We start from the raw sequence: 21750 nt of genomic DNA, 5'->3' as shown, positions 1-21750 counted from the left end.
TAAGAGAGGGCCTCCGTGCCCGGCGCTGGGTAGAAATGACCTGCTGGGTGAACGGATTCCCTTCTCATCTGCAGGTACACAGCCTGTACCCACTAGTTCTTCAGGGCGCCTCTCCTTCTCTCCTCTATGTCAATCTCCCCACACGTTGCAGTGACCTCGGGTCCTCACGTGGGGGCAACATTTTGCTAGAAATCGTGGCGGGATCTTTATCTAGTTGGATCATTTCCCAAAAGGGAGCTTCCTTCTCTCTTCCTATGTGCATAATGTCTTTTTACTCACAGGCAGCCCCAGCACGGGCTGCCAGAGGGATAATGGCACCCTCAGCTCTGGCCACAGCCTCTTTCAGCTTCCTTTTTTCAGTCTTCTCAGACAAGGGCGGTTTTGCAACTGAATTAACGACAAGGAGAGTTGTGGGAGGATCCCTGCATAACTTGGGCTACACACACAACCCCTTCCTCCCCCCTACTTCATACATCCAGTAGGAAAATAACCCAAACAACAAGCTTCAGAGTGCAATGTTTGCTTATGGAGCAAGAGTTTGCTATGTTAATCTATTAATTAACCAATACCACATATGTTATTATTTTTTTAATGATTACTGGGAAAAGACTTTATTTTTATTTCTTTTAAAGTTGGAATTTTTTTATTGATTTGAGAGAGAGTGTGTAAAAAAGAAAGAGAAACAGCCATGGCCGGTTTGGCTCAGTGGATAGAGCATCGGTCTGCGGACTGAAAGGTCCCAGGTTCGGTTCCGGTCAAGGGCATGTACCTTGGTTGCGGGCACATCCCGAGTGGGGGATGTGCAGGAGCAGCTGATCAATTTTCCCTCTCATTGATGTTTCTAGCTCTCTATCTCTCTCCCTTCCTCTCTGTAAAAAATAAATGAAATGTATAAAAAAAAAAGAGAGAGAGAAACATTGATTTATGTCATCATTGATTGATTATGTGCCCTGACCAGGGATCGAACATGCAACCTTGGCATATCAGGATGATGTGTTAACCAGCTGAGCTCCCCAGCCAGGTGACTGAAGACCTTCCCTCCTCTAACACCAGCAAGTTCTCAATCTTATTTATTTCTTTATGGGGGTGGTGGTAAATAATGAAAATAGTTTTATTCTTTCTCTCCACACTCTGTTAAACTTGCTTTGTGGAAATTGACAACTTTTATTTCCCAGAAGGAGTACTTCTGGCTTGGTTTTAATTGAAGTTATTTTGTGGAAAACAGCAGACAATAATTGTGGCTAGCTTCAGTAAATAGGGAGCTGTATTGGAAGGATTTGTCTGTAGCTCTAAGAACCAAAGATGGAGTTAACCAACGTGGCCTTAGAAAGGGCAGAAAACTGGGCAGTTCTGGGGGCCTCAGTAAATGGAGTTTATGGGCACTGCCACTAAGGTACAGCTTTCACCAACTCCAGTCCCTGATCTCTCCATTCAAGGTTCAAAAATTGGTAAAGCTTAGATTAGTTGCCTGCCCCTCGGAGGTGGCCAGAGGCCAGGGTCAAGTCACAAGGACATGGGACATCATTACTTCAGATACACCTCTGTGGTTGGGGCTGTTCCCAAAGTAGGGCAATCATCGTGAGCTGGGAATCACCCGGATGGGTGTTTATTGCATGTATTATTATTGGTCCTATACAGATAATTCTCTCCAGTTTAAATGAAAACCCCCGAGGGCAGGCACCGTATCTTCACTTTTTTCCTCATTGTGATAAAAAACACATACCACCTAACATAAAATTCACCATCTCAACCAATGGTTAAGTGCACAGCTCAATGGTATTAAGTGTATTCACATTGTTGAGAAACAGATCTCCATAACTTTTTCATCTTGCACATCTGAAACTCTATACCCATTAAACAAGAACTCTTATCTTCACTTTTATGCCCATAGCACCTATAATAGTGGCTGATCCACAGTAGGTACTCAATACATATTTGCTGAATAAATGGATGTGGAATCCAAAAGTGCCCTAAACCCCACTAATTTGTTGGTCCTACGTAAGGTCACTAACACAATGGTTCTCAATCTGTTTTACTCGTCAGCAAACAAAAAAAAAATTGTGACATATTCACAACAAAAACAATGGCTGACAGCTTTAGTGATAATCAGCCTGGAGGATGGGGGAGCATATCTTCCTAGGAAGGCATTTCAGAACCTTGGGGATAGGCCCCGCCGGAGTAACTCAGTAGGTGGAGTGTCCTCCTGTGCACTGAAAGGTTGTTGGTTTAATTCCCAGTCAGGGCACATACCTGGGCTGTGGGTTCCATCCCCAGTCAGGGCACGTACAGAAGGCAAGCAATCAATGTTTCTCTCTCTCTCTCTCTCTCTCTCTCTCTCTCTCTCTCTCTCTCTCTCTCTTTCTCTCTCTCTCTCTCTCCCTCCCTCCCTCCCTCCCTCCCTCCCTCCTTCTCTCTCTCCCTTTCCCTTCCTCTCTCTAAGTGTGTCCTCCGGTGACATTAAAAAAAAAAAAAAGAATCTTAGGGTAGTGTGGCCTGAAAAGTGCCTCAGGCAAAGTGAAGCTTGGCCCTAGATGTGTTCCCCCGCAGCTCAGTCCTTCCTCTCTGTCTCTCTCTAGGAATCCCAAATGCAGGGGAATGAGGGTGGGTGTCATGTAATCAGAGCTACTGTCTCTAACTCTGACGTCTGTCTGCCTCCCCGCACATGCCAATACCTTTTCCCTTTGGCAGTTAGTTCCCAGTGGTGCTGACCTACCCTCCCCCTCTGCAGCTATAATCATTTAAGGCATGCTAGAAAGGAGACACCTTCACCTTATTCTCGTCCAGTTCCTATCAAGTGGTCCCACAGCAGAGTTGCCTGGGCCTCTAGTGATATAGTTTCATTTGCATGACCTCCTTTCTAGAGCACCAAGGCACAGTGAAGTGGGAAGTGGTGCTGATGTAAGATTAAGCATCACCCTATAATATACCTGGAAGCCTTGCTTTTTATGATACTTCTGCTGAGTCTGGTTCATCCTGCTGGACTTGCCAATCACTGCTAGTGATTTTCTTTCAGGGCCTCATTTCTGCTAGCTGGCCCCTAACACCTGACTCCCAGCTCTCAGACTCCCAGATATAGACTTCCAGTTTGTATCTGATCCCTGAGTTGTGGGTAAGATTCAAGTCATTTTCCTTAGGCCAAGTCAGATGACCTCTATTCAATTGTCCCAAACTTTCCAAGACCATTAAGGACGATTGTTGCTACAGGAAAACAGGCAGACTCCCCAAATCTGCAATTTCCAAACTATGTACCCAGGCACCCCAGAGTGAACTGAGAGGTCATTTTAAGTTTTGGAGGGAATTCCAACCCAGCAATACTTGACATCTGTTGGATACTGCATAAGCTACTAGCTTGAGCTCACACTTTCAAAATTAGTTTGTGTTGCATTACGTTCAATGTCTTTGCAAACCTGTTATTTTTTATGTTTTCTGTGACAAAAAAGCAAGAGCTACATAGAAGTCATGTGGGGCAGGAAATGAGGATGGCAGTATCCGGCTGATTCCCAGTTTTGAGAAGTTATGCAGAGCCCAACAGGCACACACATCATATATATATATGCCTAAGTGGCTGTTATGACCAAATGACCAGAACGACCACAACCAGTCAAACAGTCGCTATGATGTGAGTCTGCCCACTGACCATCAGGGGGCAGACACTCAATGCAGGAGCTGCCTCCTGTTGGTCAGTGTGTTCCCACAGCCAACCTCCCGTGGCCCCCCTCCCCCTAGCTGGCTGGCCCCCTGATAGGCCTTGATCGTGGGCCAGGCCAAGGGAACCCACCTGTGCACAAATTTGTGCACCAGGCCTCTAGTTAGTAAATAATTGAGGTAAAGAATGATATAAAAATATTCTTTTTTTTCTTCCAGTTTATGTGTATTAGTTTTCCAAACAGCTACAACAGAGTTAGGACATAAATACTTATTAAGTACTTAAAGGGGACTGGTAGATTTTTTTCAAGTGTGTCCTGGGGTGCTGTGACAAAATTACTGAAAAATTGAGCGTTCCGTGAATGTAGAGAGTTTGGGATTCCCTGCCCTAAATGAAGGAAGAAAGAAATGAAGGAATGAGGGAATTCCACTGGGTTGTATTTGGGTCTCAGACCAGCCCTCTGCAAATTCACCAGGTTCTATGCCTTTGTAGGAAATTCTCTTTTATTAAATTCTTTTAAAAAATGTTTTTATTGCTATCAGAGAGAAGAAGGGAGAGGGAGAGAGAGATAGAAACCTCAATGATGAGAGAGAATCATTGATCAGCTGCCTCTTGTGTGCCCCCTACTGGGGACTGAGCCCACAACTTGGGCATGTACCCTGACCTGAATCAAACCGTGACCTCCTGGTTCCTGGGTCCATGCACAACCACTGAATCACAGAGGCGGGGCTAAATTCTTAATATTTCCCTCTGGGAAGTTCTAACTTTGTTTCAGTGATCCAGGTTTTTCCCTAGGGACTGGAAATGGTGATGGTAACTTGGAAACCAGAGCTGCATTGGCTGGTCTTGTTCAGAAGATCAGAAGCAAAAGAGAGAATGGAGGTTGAGGACAGTGGGCCCCCTCCCTGCTGGCTCTGCTCTCCCTCTCAGCCTGGGTTGCAGTAGGTAGTCCACTTTCCTTAGTAAACTCCATCCCCAGAGAACTGCCCCACGCTGCGCCCCCTGGAGGCCACACTGGGTCTTTTGCACTGGACCTAATGGTTTCTCCCCGCCACTGGAAATCCAGCGGCCTTTGAAATCCCATCAGGTGGGAGGGAGGGGGTGGCCACCGCTGCAGCCCCACGCAGGTCCACGCTTCTCCCTCCTTCCCCACCCGCATCCTCAGGTGACTGGCGGGCGCCTTCGCGACGCTAAGACGGCAGAAGCGGCAGGTCCCCAGCTCCCCGGCTCATACATTAAAGATGCGGAGGCGTCGGGACTGTGGTGCCACAAACATGAAGACAAATTTTTAATCCCGAGCCAGAAGATGCCGGGAGATGGGGGCGCGGGAGAAAAATGAATTAGGTTTTTATTATGTGTTTTATTATGCTGTAATTGAACAGGATTAGGTGAGAATACAATATATTTCTGAGGCGGCTGCAAGGGGGAGGGGGCGGGAGAGAAAGACAGCGAAGCCCGCAGGGAAGTGAGGGCTCCGGGACGCAGCGGATCCCAGGGGAGGGCGGAGGAGCGGCGCCCCCGGCCCGGGTGGCCCAGCACCCCTCCCCCACGTCCCCGGCAGTTAGGGCCAGGATGGGGAGTGTGGGGGAGGCTTTGAAAGCCAGGGGGTTAGCGAAAGGCCCGCCTAGCATTTGCTGGAGGGGACGATGCTGCAGAGCTGGAGGACAAGCCCGCCCCGGAGGAAAATGAGTCCCAGACGGGGAAGAGGCGCGGCTCTGACATGACCAGGCTCTGGCTTCACTGGGGTCTCGGAGGCCCACGAATTCACATTTGCTCCCAACATCTCGACCCTGCACACGTCGGGCACAGGCCTTGTACGTCAGCAAACATCGGAGCGCCCACCTTATGCCCTCGACATGAAGTCGGGCTCTCAGACACTCGTCTCTCCCCCTATCTCTGGTGACCTCTGAAAAAATGCATGCCCTGCAGGTCTAACCCAGCACCCTCCCCACCCTCACACCCCAGGAAACCTCAGGTACAGGGGGTCCAGGTGAGCCCCCGAACTGGGCCGTCAGCGCGGGGGTGGGCGAACCATCCTCTGGCCCCTGGAACCGTTCGCCCCCCCCCCCCCCCAGCTCGCCTCCCGCCCGCCCCAGCCCCGCAGCCTCAGCCCCAGCCCCGCCGCTTCATTAAGGGCCGCCGCCTGCTCCGCGGCTCACCTGCTGCAGCGCCCCCCGCGCCCCGCCAGGGACTGACTCCTGGCGGTGATGAAGAGGCCCATTAGCCGCTTCTACCTTTAGGGCGGACCGGGCCTCTCTCCCCACCTCCCAATTAGGACCTGAGCAACCGTCAACCAAGATTAATCGTTGCCTGGCTCCGGGGCAGGGAGAGGAGCCCAGACACCGCTGCAGCGTCTCTCACTCCGCCCAGGCCAAGCTGGTGCGGGTCGGACGCACCATTTGCAGCCGCCACGCCTCCCTCCGCCTCCTTTTCCGGCCGCCAGCGCACCCGAGTCTCTCAGGTGAGCCCCACAGTGGGGTCCGGAGTGTCAGAGACCGGAGCCCTATTTCCTGCTGAGGCGAGGCGAGTGGGGGAGGAAGGTACACACTCTCCAGGGTACACTCCCAGCGCTCCCACGGGCTCCATTGAAAACTTCTGATCTTAATTGAGGGAATGACTATGGGAGCCATGGAGAAGCATCCTTAGCCCCTTTCCTCCAAGTCACTTCTCTTATTCTCGCTCCTTGCTTCTGCATCTTTTCAGTATATGTACCATACACGTGCTTTTACCTTTATCTGTGTGGTTGTATCATTGATCGTTGTCTCCTCCACTGGACTGTGGGCTCCAGGGGTAGGGACCACCGTTTTGCTCACCACGGCTCAGCAGCACCTACAGTAATTGTGAGTTGAATGGATGAGTAGGCAACAGGCTTGTTCCCTGTTCTGTTTTTTTATTGCAACAACTGCTTCCTGTGCTAGCTTCTCCCACCCCCTTCTCCCACCCCCTCAGAGCACCCGCATTCATATCGTAATTGTAACATTATTTCTCTGATGATCAGTTTGATGTCTTCTCCCCCTTGAGGAGGCCCAGAAATCAGGATTTTAAAAAGATTCCCAGGTGATTCTAATGTGCAGTCAGGGTTGAGAACCACTGCCTTAGTCCAGCAGATAATAGTGTGTGAGGGCTCAGGAGCCATATAACTCTTCCAGCACCATTCTTTTGAGGACTTCGTGGCCTGGAGAGGCAAAATGACTTGCCTGAGGTCACACAGCCAGTTAGAAGCAAAGCCAGGATGAAAATAACCTTTCTGTCCAACACACTGTGATTTTTCTCCGAAGGTCACATCATCTGAGACCCCAAGGAAACAGATGATGAACTCTGAGGTTTCTAAACCTTGGGGAATGTGTGCGGTGGTCCCAGGTATCTTTTCCTTTGGTGATGGTTGAAAGATCAGACAGAGGCCGAAAACCAGGACTACAGGTTTTATTAGAGGAGAAGGACCTGCCGGGCTGCCTCGCAAAGGGGGACAGCACCACGTGCAGGGGTGGGCACGCCTTTTGAGGGGCGGAATGGGAAGGGTGGGGGGCTTAGTGTACTGGGCGCACACTGATTGGTGGCTTACTGCATTGTCCATATAGGACCTCTGGCTTAGGGTATTTGGCAGGTGTGGATTGGTGGTCCAATGTATAGTCCATATAAGGTACATGGTTAGTCGCTCAGGTATTTCCGGGCTGCAGGTTACGTCATACTCCGCCCACCAGTTGGGGGAAGGGAGGATCTATCAATGGTGGTCACCCAGAACTAAACCTTTCCCCCTCCCTCCAGGAACTGGGGGCCCAGGGGTGCCCTATACTCGGTATCAATAGGGGTAAATTCTTTCCATTAAGTCTCAACTCTAGTTTCTCTTCCTTGGATGTAAAACCAGGGGAGCCCCAGCTCTCCAGCCCCGGAGGGATGTGAACTGTCTCTGATCTCTCTCCACAAACCCCCCTTCCCCACTTCCAGTAGCATCAGGAAAAAAATAATGATCTGGGAGCAGAAAATGTGGGGAACTAGAGAGGAACAGCTGAGACGGAGACAGCGGGGCCCGAGCTCTTCCCTCCACCTCCTCACACCCCTGGTGTTACCTCTTTAGAACCCACTTACTCTAGGGGGGTGGGGGGAGACTTGGTTTGGGGATGAGGGTAAGATCGATACTTCACTGGGTTTTGATGACCGCAGGCTTTCACCTTGCAGATAATGGGGTGAACGTTGGTAAACTCTCACCGACTGAGAGGGCTCCCCCGGCCTTAATGAGATAATCAATACTTGTTCTCGGCTTAATTTCCATCTAATTGCTCTTTAACGACGCCGGATAATGGGCCGCCTCCTGTGAGGAGAGAGCTGGCTGGGAATCCGACCTGCCTCGGACTCCCGCCCCTCCTCCCTGGGCGGGGTGCCCTCACACAGGTGGGCTGGGGGCTCGCCACACTCCTGGGCCCGGCGGCTGGAGCTCCCTCCGCTTCTCCTCGCCCGGCCGCCGCCAGGTGCCCCAGGTGTTGTCGGGCCCCGCAGGGGACGCTCCGGGCCTTGGATGCCGGATCCCAGCCAAGGCTCCCGGTTCTGGGCTCCGAGTCATCCATCGACTGCCCTCGCCCCCTGATGGCGCCTCAGCCTCCTTTCCATCCAGCCGAGCCAGCCAGGCAAGTAGGACCTGTCTGAGACTCCTAGCCGAGGTGAAGGGCCTCTGCACAAGCTTTCTCCTTTCCCTTCTCACGCGGCCCCGGGGTCTTAGGTAAACTGCTGTGTTTGTGAACCTAAGAAGCTGGGATCATACTGTTCCCTGTGCGGTAGCTGAGCTGCCGAGGCAAAGGAACTCAGCTGGCCACCGTAGACCCTCAGGCAAGGAGGGGAGAGGCTCAAGAATAAGGAAGGCTGGGGTGGGACACCTGGGCCTCCTGGCTCAGAGGCTCACACTGCCCCCCAGCTCAGACAGCCACCTGATTTCCAGCTCACCAGTCCCCCAAACCCCCATGGCCAGGGGAGTTCCTGCCAACACCAGCAACTGATATTGGCTCTAACTGCTCTCACCTCCCACCTGCCTTCCTCTGCACTAGGAGCAGCTGGAGGTTCCCCGCAAGGCCTCCCGAACAGAATGTCCTCGCCTCACAGGGGACTAACCTCCCAGCTCCCATGGCCAACCCCATAGCCCCAGTGCATCTCTCCTCTTCTCTCTCTCTCTCTCTCTTTTTTAAAAATATATTTTATTGATTTTTTTACAGAGAGGAAGGGAGAGGGATAGAGAGTTAGAAACATCGATGAGAGAGAAACATTGATCAGCCACCTCCTGCACATCCCCTACTGGGGATGGATGTGCCTGCAACCAAGGTACATGCCCTTGACCAGAATCGAACCTGGGACCCCGCAGTCCCCAGGCCGATGCTCTATCCACTGAGCCAAACCAGCCAGGGCTCTTCTCTCTCTTTTAAAAAAATTGTTGTTAATTCTCACCTGAGGATATAATTTTCCATTGATTTTTAGAGAGTGGGAGGGGGAGAGACAGAGAGAAACATCGATGTGAGAGAGACATATCGATTGGTTGCCTCCCCTACCTGTCCGCACCCTGACCAGGGCCAGGGATCCCGCCTGCAACTGAGGTACGTGCCCTTGACCGGAATTGAACCCACAATCCTGCTTGGCTCCTGAATCTGGGGTATTTAAATTTATAAAACACCAGCTGCAGTTCTGGCTTCAGTTGCACTGAAGTTAGGCTGACAAACATAGTGATAGTGTTAGAACAGTGTAATGATTAGAATCAGGCCTTGGACCTAGGCAGCCCCAGGTTTAAATCTTGCCTGTTTCTTACCAGTGTGACAGGGGGCAAACTTACCTACAGGCCTGAACCTCAGTTTTCTCATTTAAGAAAATAAGGTCGCCCTATTTGGCTCAGTGTCGGCCTGCGGACTGAAGGGTCCCGGGATTGATTCTGGTCAAGGGCACATGCCTGGGTTTAGGGCTCCATCCCCAGTAGGGGGCGTGCAGGAGACAGCTGATCAGTGATTCTCATCATTGATGTTTCTATCTCTCTCTCCTCCCTTCCTCTCTGAAGTCAATAGAAATATATTAAAAAAATAAAATAAAGTTCATAATTTTACCTTTGTAGGTCTAATAGGATAATGTATGTAAATTGCACGCCACAGTGCTTGGCACACTAGAGCCATTTGATAAGTAGTGGCTATTATTGTTGTTGTTATTGCATGTTAGAGCTGAAGGAATCATCTAATTCAAGGATCATAAACTCAAAGGCTACAGGAGCAGGCAGGAATCCTAAATGAGGGAACTAGGCCAGGTCAGGACTGTGGTAAGCTGGATAGTGCCAGCCCCACCTAAAACAGCAATCAGTACATCTTCAATTGTTGTTAGGCAGATCAGATTCCTGACTTTTCTTAAGAAAATTTGGCAGCTTAGATATTAGCTCTAACTTTTCCTACCTCTCACCTCCCTATCTCAGCATCAGGAGCAGCTGGGGGTTCTCTCCAAGGCCTCTCTGAACATCCTGGCTTGATAACTCTGGCCCCAAATTCTGGATTTTTCTATTAAATTTCACACAATTTAAATGTTGGCAATTAAGGAAAATATTTAAAACACTGCCAAATACAAGATGTCTGAAGGCAGAGTTCACCCTTTGTTTCTTAGAAAACTGAGGTGCTGATATGTCACGGCTGCTGGCAAAACTAACTAGAAGCCTGGATTCTAAATTCAAATAAGAACTTCTCCTAAGAGGCTCTTCCTAGACCATGGGCTTTTCCAGCTGCCACCCACTGCAGATGCTGCTTGCTCTGCCCACAGTGCTCAGTGTTAGTATTTGGCAGCTACCAAAGCACAAGTCCTGGGTCATGGCAGCCTTCTCTCTGTTGATAGATCCAAAAAAAAATTTTTTTAATCCTCACCTGAGGATATTTTCCCACTGATTTTTAGAGATAGTGGAAGAGAGAGGGAAAGACAGAAATATTGGTTTGTGAAAAGCACATCGATTGGTTGCCTCCTGCAGGAGCCCTGAGCAGGGCCCAGGCTGGGGAAGAGCCTGCAACTAAGGGACATGCCTTTGACTGGAATCAAACCTGGGACCCTTCAATCCGAAGGCCAATGCTCTATCTACTGAGCCAAACTGGCCAGGGCAAATCCAAATTCTTTTAAAATGTTGTAGAGGGCCCTGTAACAGCCAATCAAGTCCCAGGACCCTGGAGATCTCAACTCCTAATTTAAAGATCTATTTTCTTTTTTTATTCCCCCTTTGTACTACATAGTATATAATTCTCCTTCCTTTCATTTAAAAAAATCATTTTAAAAAAACAATTACAGTTGACATACAATATTATATTAGTTTTAGGGGTACACCCTAGAAATTAGACATTATATAACTTACTAAGTGATCATCCTGAGAAATCTCATACCTATCTGACACCATACATAGTTATTAGAATATACTTCCTATGCTGTTCTTTTTTTAAAAGAGAATATTTCCGAGCTTTAAAAATTTTTTTTATATATGTATTTATTGATTTCAGAGAGAAAGGGATAGGGAGAGATAGAACATCAATGATGAGAGTCATCGATTGGCTGCCTCTTGCATGTCCCCCACTGGGGATCAAGCCCGCAACCTCTGCATGTGCCCTTGACTGGAACTGAACCCAGTTTGTAGGCCAATGCTCTATCCACTGAGCCAAACCAGCTAGGACCCTATGCTGTTCTTTACATCCACATGACTATTCTGTAACAACCAATTTGTAGTTCTTAATCCCTTCACACCTTTTGCATCCAGCCCCTCAAACCCCCTTCCATCTAGCAGCCATCAAAATGTTCTCTGTATTTATGAGTCTATTTCTGTTCTGCTTGTTTATTTTGTTTTTTAGATTCAATTGTTGACAGATATGTATTTATTGCCATTTTATTCATTATTTCTTCTTTGATGGTGAACTCCTTTATTTCTTGTCTGGGGAACTCCTTATACATCTTTCAAGTCTTCCACAATAGCTTTGCTGGGTAATCTTGGTTGTAGGTCCTTACTTTTCATCACTTTGAATATTTCTTGCCACTTCCATCTGTCCTGCAAAGTTTCTGTTGAGAAATCAGCTAACAGCTTTATAGGGGCTTCCTTGTAGATAATGAACTGCTTTTCTCTTGCTGCTTTTAAGATTCTTCCTTTAACTTTTTTGCATTTTAATTATGATGTGTCTTTGTGTGGGCCTCTTTGGGTTCATCTTGTTTGGGACTCTCTGTGCTTCTTGGACTTGTATGTCTATGTCCTTCACCAGGTTAGGAAAGTTTTCTGTCATTATTTTTTCAAATAGGTTTTCAATTTCTTGCTCTCTTCTCCTGCTGGTACCCCCATGATGCAAATGTTGGTATACTTGAAGTTGTCCCAAAGGCTCCTTACACTATCTTTATTTTTTGGATTTTTTTTCTTTTTGCTGTGCTGATTGGGTGTTTTATCTTCCTTATATTCCAAATCACTAAATCACTGCTTTGATTCTCAGCATCCTCTATTCTACCCTTGATTCCCTGTAAATTATTCATTATTTCAGTTATATGTATCCTTCATTTCTGACTGGTTTCTATGTCTTTTTTCATGCTGTTGAAGTTCTTACTAAGTTTTTGAGCATCCTTATAACCATTATTTTGAACTCTGTATCTGGCAGTTTGTTTGACTCCATTTCATTTAGTTCTTTTCTGGAGATTTCTCCTGTTATGTCATTTGGGACCTGTTTTTTTTGTCTCTGCATTTTGGCTGTACCCCTACGTTTGTTTATATGTTCTCTGTATCTATGATATACTAATTACTAATGTTGAAGGTACACATATTACATGAAGCAGTAATTCTACTCCTAGGTGTATCCCAATTTATATAAACGTTAAAAGAAAGTAAAATTATAGAATTAGAAGTGAATTAATTAATAAAGAGAAAGGATTAATAATTGGGAGGAGGCATGATGGGAACTTTTGGAGGTGTTAGCCATGTTCTGTTTCTTGACCTGGGTGATGATCAGATGAGTGTTCATTTGTAATGATTAATTGAGCTATAAAGCAATTTTATGCACTTTTCTGCTTGTCTGTTATAGATCAAAACAAAAATAAATGTAGAAAGAGTCTAAATGATGTAAACATCCTTTTTAAGTTTATCAATACAAAATGTGGCCAAGTAATTAGGTCAGATGGAGCTACAAGTCTCCATCTCAAAGGTGAATGGGAAACTGGGAGTGAAGGGGGAAGCTGCCTCCTGGGATATAAGAAAAGTGAACTGAAGAAATTTTCACCTGATTTCTTTCTGCATGTTTTAAAGCTTGTTCAACTTGCCTTAATGCTTAGGTATTCCAGAGAGTTAGTCTCCTGGGTATTCCAGCTTTCATTTAGTAACATATAGCTGAATTATAATGCGTATCTTCTTACCTGGCTGTTCCAACTTTCTACATTTATCTCAACATCCTAATTTACCTATAAAACATCATCTACTTTATTATGAAAAATAATTTTACAAAATAATAGTGAATATTATACTCAACCATATGCCTCATTCCAAATTCTCTTAGGATGTTTATTGATGATATATATGATAAATATTTACATGGTTGTGATCAGTATCCATATACTTCTCCTTTTCACTTAACCTTATTTTCCTACACATACTTTTCACTTTGACTGAGTTCAATGATTTGTCATAGTAGGTAGCTACAAGGTATTCTGTCTTAATTATCTAGTTGAGCCTTTTTGTTTTTTTACTTAACTGATTCTTATGTTCAGAGGAAGCCCAATTCCTCTGTATCCATTTCTAATGGGTCAATGTAGACTATTTGTTTCACTTCTGCTTCTTCCTCAAAGTTGCAATCCCACTATTTTCACCAGCTGTATCAAAACAGGGCTCATGAAGTGACAGGTTAGAATGTGTGGATCCTCCCAAGTAATTTCTTATCAACTTACACACTAATTCTTTATGTTTCATCTTATACTAGAGGCCCGGTGCATGAAATTCGTGCAGGGGGGTGTTCCCTCAGCCCAGCCTGCACCCTCTCCAATCCGGGACCCCTCAAGGGATGTCCAACTGCTGGTTTAGGCCTGATCCTGGGCAGTCGGATATCCCTCTCATAATCCTGGACTGCTGGCTCCTCATCACTCGTGTGCCTGCCTGTCTGGTCACCCCTAACTGCCCCCCCCTACTGGCCTGATCGCCCCTTACTGCCTCTGTGTGCCAGCCTGATCGCCCCTAACTGTCCCCCCCCTCCCGCCGGCCTGGTCTCCCCTAACTGCCCCCGCCCACCAGCCTGGTCGCCACCAACTGCCTGCCCCTGCTGGCCTGGTCACCCCCAACTGCTTCCCCTGCTGGCCTGGTCGCCCCTAACTGCCCCCCCTGCCAGCCTGGTCATCCCTAACTGCTCCCCCCCTGCCGTCCTGGTTGCCCCCAACTGCTCTCCCTGACAGCCTGATTGCCCCTCATGGCCCCCCTGCCGTCCTGGTCGCTCCATGCAGCCTGCTGTTCAGTCATTTGGTCGTCACTCACTAACCCTCCCTGCTGGCCTGGTCACCCCATGCAGACTGCTTGTTCAGTCATTTGGTCGTCCCTCACTAACCCCCCTGCCAGCCTGGTCGTAGGCAGTCATCTTGTGAGGGTCAATTTGCATATTACCTCTTTATTATATAGGATTGTTCATTTGTACAGGACCCATTTCAATCTGTCATATTTCAGTTATCTCATGGGTTGTTGCTGAAAGAAAGTGCAGGTATGAAAACCTGTGAACTCCAGGTTATGATTCACAGTGTAAAGCAAACTACAGTCTATACCGCATTCCTTTTTCAGTACAAACATCTACAGGAAAGGGTGGGGAGGGGAGAGAGGCAGGACCATCTGTTCTTCAACAAATTCTAACTTCACCCTCTAGTTTAAATCTGAATCTAGTCTCCCTCATGTAGACACTCAAAGAATACTGCCATCTGGCTTCCCTCCTTGTAGTACTTACATCGTCTAGATTAGAGAATCCTTTCTCTGTGGCCCAACAATTTTGCATGACCCGGTCAAACTGATTCAACATCCTCAAACTATGAATATGCAAAATGTTTAGTAACTTTATGATGCAAATAGATGTTACTGAATGTGTTTTGGAGCCTTAATGGGTAGTGTCAGATAATGAGGATCTGAGAACGTATCTAAACTTTTTCGAATTGTGTCTTGGGCAAATAATTCCCTTCTAAAAGTATTTCCACAACATGTGGTGTTTTCCTGGGACAAAATCTCTACTTAAGAAAAACAGATTTCCTATTTACTCAACATCTTTGATGTCTACTGTATGCACGATAATGTTCTCGTCATTAACCGCAAGCCCACCAGAGGGCGCTCGGTCCCTGTCTATCCAGTCTTCATCCGCGACACAGAAAATCCAGGTTAACCTTGACTTTCACACTCCGGAAGTCGTTCACATTTAATCCACAAATATTTACCAAGAACTTGCTGGGCTGTCAGGCGCGGAGCTAGGTTCTCAAGATACAGTGGTGAGTTAGACACGATTCCTAATACCAGACGCTTGGAGCATAGCAAAGACTGAACGTAAACAACCGGCTACAATAAAGTGCGGTAAGAGAAGAGGTTCGAGGTCTGTAAAGTTTGTTGTTTAAATACTGGCGCCAAGCCTTAGAAGCGGGTCACAATTCCTTAAGCGACCGGACTGCTTCCGCTCGGTATCCCGGGCAACGATCTCCATCTCAAGGTATTTTGTGTAAGTCAGAGCCAGAGGCGTCTCCTTGGGTGAATGGCTCCATTAGCCGCCGCCGCCGAAATTTCAATCTCTACCCCCCAATCCCCTCTACCCCCCTCCCTGCCAGAGGGGTTCCCGCAGTTCTACAGTTCACTTCTGCCCCAGGTCCACACTTGAGCTGCCCTAAGGCCCAAAATAAGGAATTACCCACAAGTACCAACCAAAACTGGCTCCGCCCATTCTTTTTCCGGTTTAAAACCCGCGGGCTTTTCCTGTTTTGAATTCCTAGACTTCCTGTTCTAATTCTCGCGACAGTTTCGAGACAACACGTGAAGTTCGCTTCCCGTCCCTCTTCAGAGTTGGAGACCAGGTAACAGGGCACCTGTCTCCGTGCACCTGATCAGCCCCTTCCGGCCGGGACTGGCCTGTGCGCTGCTGGGGAGCCCCGAAGGGGAAGGGCTGGGACCAGCGCGGGCCGGGAGGGCGACCTCCCGCCTCCCTCGGAACTTGACTCTCGGGGCCGATCCCCCGGGCGGTCTCGAGGCCGCAGACCCGCTCCGGACTTCGGGGTGGGTCCGGAGGCCCCCGCTCCAGTCGCTCCGCCCCGGCCAGGCCCTTCTGGGCGGAGCCTGACTAAATGCAGTCCCCTCCCCCTGCAGACCTCCGCGTTTGTCCCGGGAAACAACTTGAGCCTGGCTTCTGTAAACCGCCTGGGGCCGGCGGGGCGGGGCCTGGCAGACCCCCGGTCAGGCGGGCGGGCCTCCAGAAATGCTCTCCTCCCTGTCCCTCGCCCCAAGTGCCACGGAGGCGGCTAGAGACCGTATGCTCCGGCCCTGCTAGCTTCGCCACCGTAACCTGTAATCCCGACCGGGGAGGCGCCCCGCCCACCTCTTCCTGCGGCCGCTAGTCGGCTGGAACCTCTAATCACCACGCTCATCCGCGCTCAAAACACCTGCCGGATGTAGGGAGGGAGGAGGAGGCCAGATGTGGGGAGGCTGATGTAAGCGCCCCGTCTCTGGTCGGCGCCTGGGTGAGGAAGCTGGACGGACAAGCCTTCAATCACCCCCGGGAAGCCGGTGTTGGGCTGCGGGGAGACGACGTTGCGAGGCCCTGCTCTATACAGGAGCCCCGACAGGCACCAGAACCTCTGCCCCCTGGACTGTAAAGTCAGATGGGACAGGGCCTGGCCGGCCAGCCCACTCTGCGAGCTTCGCAGCCACCCCTATGCCGCCCCCCACCCCACCCCACCCCCGGTCTCTGGCCGTCGCCCAGCTTTGGTGTCTGGTTACGGCTCCTCTGTTTTCACTGTGACTTTGGTCCAGGCCGAGGGAAGTGGCCCAGGAGGATCCCGTGCAGCCGCATAAACTTGGCCGTTTCCGAAGTAGGGGGTAGCTTGCGGGTGGGGAGGTGGGGTGCGACGTCTAGGGGCGGGGAGAGAGGCGGAGGAGCTGCTCTCCGAGTCCAAGTCCGTGGGCTCTCAGAGATCCTTAAGCCGGAGCAGAGTCTCCACCGCTTTATTTCCACTGTCTGCTCCTTTGGACTGGAGTCTCGGCTGCGCTGAAGGACTTAGTCCCGGACAGTAGGTGAGCGCTCTGGACCCCAGGACACCCCCCTTCCCCCCTTCCCCTTATTAATAACTCATTTCATGTTGGGGCCATCCATTCCCATCCAGTTCTAGGGCAGGAAGTTTCAGAGTTGGATGGTGTGTATTGGTGGTGCTGGGGTGTGTGCGTGTGGGGGTGTGTGTGTGTGTGTGTACATGCGTGCACGTGCACGCCTGAGCTTTATCACCCCATCCTCTCACCGCTCCCTAATCCCCTCCCCCCAAGAACCGCCCAATCAGTTACCACCCACTGTAACTGGATGACCCTTGTGCCTCGGCGGCGTTGAGGGTCTACTTGACTCCAGGGTAGCAGTGGAGGGGGCAGTGCTAGAGTCAAACTTTGGTGCGAGGAACAGTGAGGTTGCGTCTGACCTCCTGACCTGGCTTCCCTCCCTGGCAGGGTGCACGAGCCCGCTGATGCCCCAAGTGCTCGCAGGGCTTCCAGCTAACCATGCCACAGCCGCTCGCCGCTGCCTTGGCGCTGCCCCTGCTACTGCTGGCGGCGCGGACGCCGCTCCCGACTGGTGCGAGGCCGTCGCCAGGCCCGGATTACTTGCGCCGCGGCTGGCTGCGGCTGCTGGCGGAGGGCGAGGGCTGCGCTCCCTGCCGGTCCGAGGAGTGTGCCGCGCCGCGGGGTTGTCTGGCCGGCCGGGTGCTCGACGCTTGCGGCTGCTGCTGGGAATGCGCCAACCTCGAGGGCCAGCTCTGCGACCTGGACCCCAGCGCCCACTTCTACGGGCGCTGCGGCGAGCAGCTCGAGTGCCGGCTGGACACAGGCGGTGACCTGAGCCGCGGGGAGGTGCCGGAGCCGCTGTGCGTCTGCCGCTCCCAGCACCCGCTCTGCGGCTCCGATGGCCGCACCTACTCGCAGATCTGCCGTCTGCAGGAGGCGGCCCTCGCTCGGCCCGACGCCAACCTCACTGTGGTGCATCCAGGGCCCTGCGAATCGGGTAGGGTCTCCTACTCACTGGGGGCAGTTCTCCCTGACCCCCGACGGCATTTGTTCTTGGCCTGCGGGTCCGCTGAGGCCGACACGCCCGAAGGTTCCAGACCCACCTGCAGGGACCAAGTCTCCGAGGGAGCAGACACATAGCCAATTGTTGGCCTCAAAACTGAGAAAGTGAAGCGACTCCCAGACTTCCCCCCTAGACCGCTGGAGCCGGGCAGGGAGACAGGTTCCTGTGATGAAATCAGGTTTCATTTGCGCTAGTATAGCAAGCTGTATCCCAGGCTCCCCACCTCCCCATCCCAACCCCACTCTGTGCTGAGGGATTAGTGGAGGAGGGGGCACTTCTAACCCTCCCTCCATCCTAGGGAGCTCAGGGCCATTCAAGTCTCAAGTTTTATTTGGCGGCTTTAGTAACTTTCACTTCCGGAGCCCCTTTGATGGGTCTGACTGGCGGAGGCTGCCAGGAAAACAAACACCCTGTGGGGGTCCCAACACTTTCTCCAGCTCCAGGCTTTCTGCCTGCCGCCTGGATGGTTTCAGGTTCTCTGCTTTGCGGTCTGGACGCCTCTCCCACTCCCCCAGGGTGAGGTGGGGGAAGGGCAGCTTTTGGGGCCTTTGGCAACCAGACCTGGATAGAAAAAGGGGGTGGGGGTGGAAGAGGGAAGTGTTGGTTACAAACACTGGGATGGGGGCCTAGAGGGTGGAATGAGGACAGGGGAGCAATCAGGGACAGAGTGTGGCTGCCAAGCTGAGGTTTGTATGTGGGCATGTGTGTGTGCGTGCGCGTGCTTGTTTGTGCATCTTTTTTGCACTCTTTGTGTACCTGCATCCACATTAGTGTGTGTGTCATGTTGTGTTCATGGAGGTGTATTTACCTCTGCACACACTGTGTCCCCCACAAACATGTTCACAATGGTTTGTATGTATGGGATCCTTGCTGGGCTGGATGTGCCACCCTGTTCTCAGGCCTCCCACCTCCATCCCCAGAGCCCCAGATCGTGTTGCACCCCTACGACATTTGGAATGTGACGGGGAAGGATGTGATCTTTGGCTGTGAGGTGTTTGCCTACCCCATGGCCTCCATCGAGTGGAGGAAGGACGGCTTGGACATTCAGCTGCCAGGAGATGACCCCCACATCTCTGTGCAGGTAGGGCTAGGGAGCAGAGCTTCCCCAGGGGCAGCCCAGGGCCCACCTAGAAGGACCCTGCTGACTCCTCCTCTGGTTACAGTTTAGGGGTGGACCCCAGAGGTTTGAGGTGACAAGCTGGCTGCAGATTCAGGCTGTTCGTCCCAGTGATGAGGGCACCTACCGCTGCCTGGCCCGCAATGCCCTGGGCCAGGTGGAGGCCCCAGCTAGCCTGACTGTACTCACACCTGGTAAGGGGGAGGAGCCCTGGGTTCTGGAGGCAGGAGGGGATGGTGGTGGATTCCGGCCCTTGAGTGTGTATGTGCATGTGAGTACACATGCAAGCATGGCTTTCTCACAGACTGGGATACGTGGACACTGACAGCCCCTCTTTCCTGTTCTCTCTCCTTTGTCCACATGTGTTTGTAGACCAGCTGAACTCCACAGGCCTCCCCCAGCTACCATCCCAGCACCTGGTTCCTGAGGAAGAGGCTGAGAGTGAAGAGGGCGAGGATTACTACTAGGTCCGAAGCCCTGGCCCTTGGGGGTGGGTGAGTGGGGATCGTGTTCATCCCTGCTCTTGAAAAGATCTGGAAAGTGGGAGCAGGGCCCCTTCACATTATTGCTTTAATGCCTTTACTGGGGGAGACATGATAGTGGTGGAGAGTAGACAAAAATTGGAGAAGGGTAAGGAGAGAGGCAGAGACTAGGGAATAGGGTGATGGGATGCAAAGAAGCCCATGCAGGAGCTACATGGGCCAACTAGGGAGAAGCAACAGCTGCCTGCTGGTCCCTAGGCGGGTGGAGGGTGGCGTGGGGTGTGGGAGAGCAGCAGTCACAGAAAGGTGTAGACAACAGGTTCCTCCCTTGCTCTCCAGCAGCCCTTCCTTCAGCCCTGCTCAGCCAGTCTTCCTAACTGCCCTTCTGCACAGCTCCTCCTGTTATTTTCCTAGTCCCTCATCTCTGCCTTGCCTCAGGTTGCTCTTTCTCAGAACTAACCTAGAAATTTCCCCCTCTCCTAAGTCCCATTGCACTCACTAACTGCGGTCCTTTCTGCTGTTCACCATCTGCTGTCCAGGAGAGCACAACGGAGCATGGTTTAGTTTAGTGCAGAAAGAGGAGCATTTAGTCATGTCTGATTTCTCCTGTCATTCTGAAAACTCTGTATCTTACACCACTTTATATTGGACAATGCCTAGCACAGGACTAGGCACAGTAAGCATACAATAAAGACGTATGAACAAGCTGAGACACACAGATGGTTTATGCAGATGTGCACACAAAGACTGAATTTCCTGGTAGTAAGACTCTGGCTTCCAGAAGCTGTGGGTCCTGCTCTGTAAGCACGTGTCTGCCAGATGTACAGGGAGGATGCTGGAGCTGGGGCCCACCCTGGCCTCTAGGAGGCGGAGGCTGGAGCCGTCTGGGTGGAGGAGGGCATTCCCCCAGGCTGACTCCGTTGGGGCTTGTCTAGAGAGAGACTACCTGCCCCTCTGTTTATCTCCCTCTGGTCTCCCCAGGCAGAATGGGGAGGCAGGTCTCTGTGAGTAGTACCCAATATGAAAGCAAGAACTGGGTGGAGGAGAAGTTTGGCTAAATGCAGGGGCCACACCCTAGGGTTCCCCTAGGAACCCACCCTTTCCTTACTGAACACAAAGTCATGGTCAGCTGACTTCCTCATCGGCCCCAAATCCGACCTTTCTGGCCCAGGGTCCCCCTTGGAAGCAGACTCTCTCACTCCCCAAGTCTCTCTACACTCCCCGTACCTGGGCGAGGGACGCTGGCGAGGCGGTGTTTATGGACTAAGTGAAGAAGATGAAAGCTTAAGTTCTGGAGCCACATAGGATGGCGGCGGCCTGCTGTGCGCCTGGCTACGCCCGGAGCTTGGCGCCACCGCGGGAGGGATCGCAGTTAGTTCGGTGTCTGAGCTTGTCCTCTGGGGCCCCACGCAGGAGCCCGGCCTCTCGAGGGGGCGTGGCCCGGAACCCCAAACCCAGGGCCTGGCCGCCCCTCTCGGGACAGCAAGGCTCCTCCCGAAGTTAAACCGCGGGACAGCTCTCGTGGCCTGGCCGGGAGCCCCGCGGCTCCAGAGCTGCGCTCAGCAACATACTTGGGGCGAATCCCAGGCGACCGCGGAAGCAGAAGTAGGGATATGAGCCGTGTGGTGGGGGAGAAGGTCTGCTCGGCGCTGAAAGAGGGGCCACTGCCTGGGAATTCCCCCCTGGCTTGTGCTTCGTGACGGGGACTCCGGCCTAGCAGGGCTCAAAGGCGCCCCCTGGAGGGCTCGTCGATCCTATCGCGCCCACCTGCAGAGCAGAGGCTCCCCCCCCCCCCCCCCGCGACCCTAGAGGGTCACACGAGAGGGTGCGTGTCCCCCTCGATTGCTCTTGCAGCAAGTTTGGGTTCAGCCCCTTACAGCCCCAGTTTCTCCCTCCGCGGCCGAGCTCGCTGAGGCCCCGCAGCCTGGAATATGGAATAGGAGGAACCCCTGCTGCGCCCTCTTCATCCCCCCCCCCCCCCTCCTCTGCTCAGCGGCCCGGGCTTTAATAACGTCGCTGGAAAGTGACACGCGATTTATTATTAAAGTAATGCGGGGACGGGAAAGGTTTAATAAACGCGCAGCGATGCCGAGGATTATTCACCGCAAATAAATGAGAGCGCGGGCGGCGTTTTAATAAATAATTTCCCGCCGCTCCCGGGGGACGAGCGGAGAGCAGGAGGGGGAGCTGAGCTGCTGCCAGAACTCCCGGCGCCTCCCCACGGGT

General features: G+C 51.3%; 1 protein-coding gene across 1 annotated transcript; it reads left to right on the top strand.

The window, feature by feature from the left end:
• Positions 1-15508: 15508 nt before the first annotated feature.
• KAZALD1 (Kazal type serine peptidase inhibitor domain 1) lies at positions 15509-20261 on the top strand. The gene is made up of 6 exons (XM_070431846.1): positions 15509-15875; positions 15966-16889; positions 17310-17859; positions 18846-19006; positions 19089-19236; positions 19415-20261. Exons 3-6 carry the CDS (start codon positions 17361-17363, stop codon positions 19507-19509), a joined length of 903 nt encoding a protein of 300 aa, XP_070287947.1. The 5' UTR covers positions 15509-15875; positions 15966-16889; positions 17310-17360; the 3' UTR covers positions 19510-20261.
• The last annotated feature ends 1489 nt before the right edge of the window (positions 20262-21750 follow it).

Source organism: Myotis yumanensis, unplaced genomic scaffold (assembly GCF_028538775.1).
Source record: "Myotis yumanensis isolate MYYU_CA2020_CCGP unplaced genomic scaffold, mMyoYum1.0.hap1 SCAF_13, whole genome shotgun sequence".
Classification (NCBI taxonomy): domain Eukaryota; kingdom Metazoa; phylum Chordata; class Mammalia; order Chiroptera; family Vespertilionidae; genus Myotis; species Myotis yumanensis.
Note: the sequence above shows the minus strand (reverse complement) of the source record. Positions and strands in the feature narration are given on the sequence as shown.

Excerpts from the sequence above, each read along its gene's own strand:
- KAZALD1 (XM_070431846.1), top strand. The coding sequence starts at position 17,361 with ATGCCACAGCCGCTCGCCGCTGCCTTGGCGCTGCCCCTGCTACTGCTG. Across the intron at positions 17,860-18,845 it reads TCCAGGGCCCTGCGAATCGG|AGCCCCAGATCGTGTTGCAC; the intron begins GTAGGGTCTCCT and ends CTCCATCCCCAG. Across the intron at positions 19,007-19,088 it reads ACCCCCACATCTCTGTGCAG|TTTAGGGGTGGACCCCAGAG; the intron begins GTAGGGCTAGGG and ends CTCTGGTTACAG.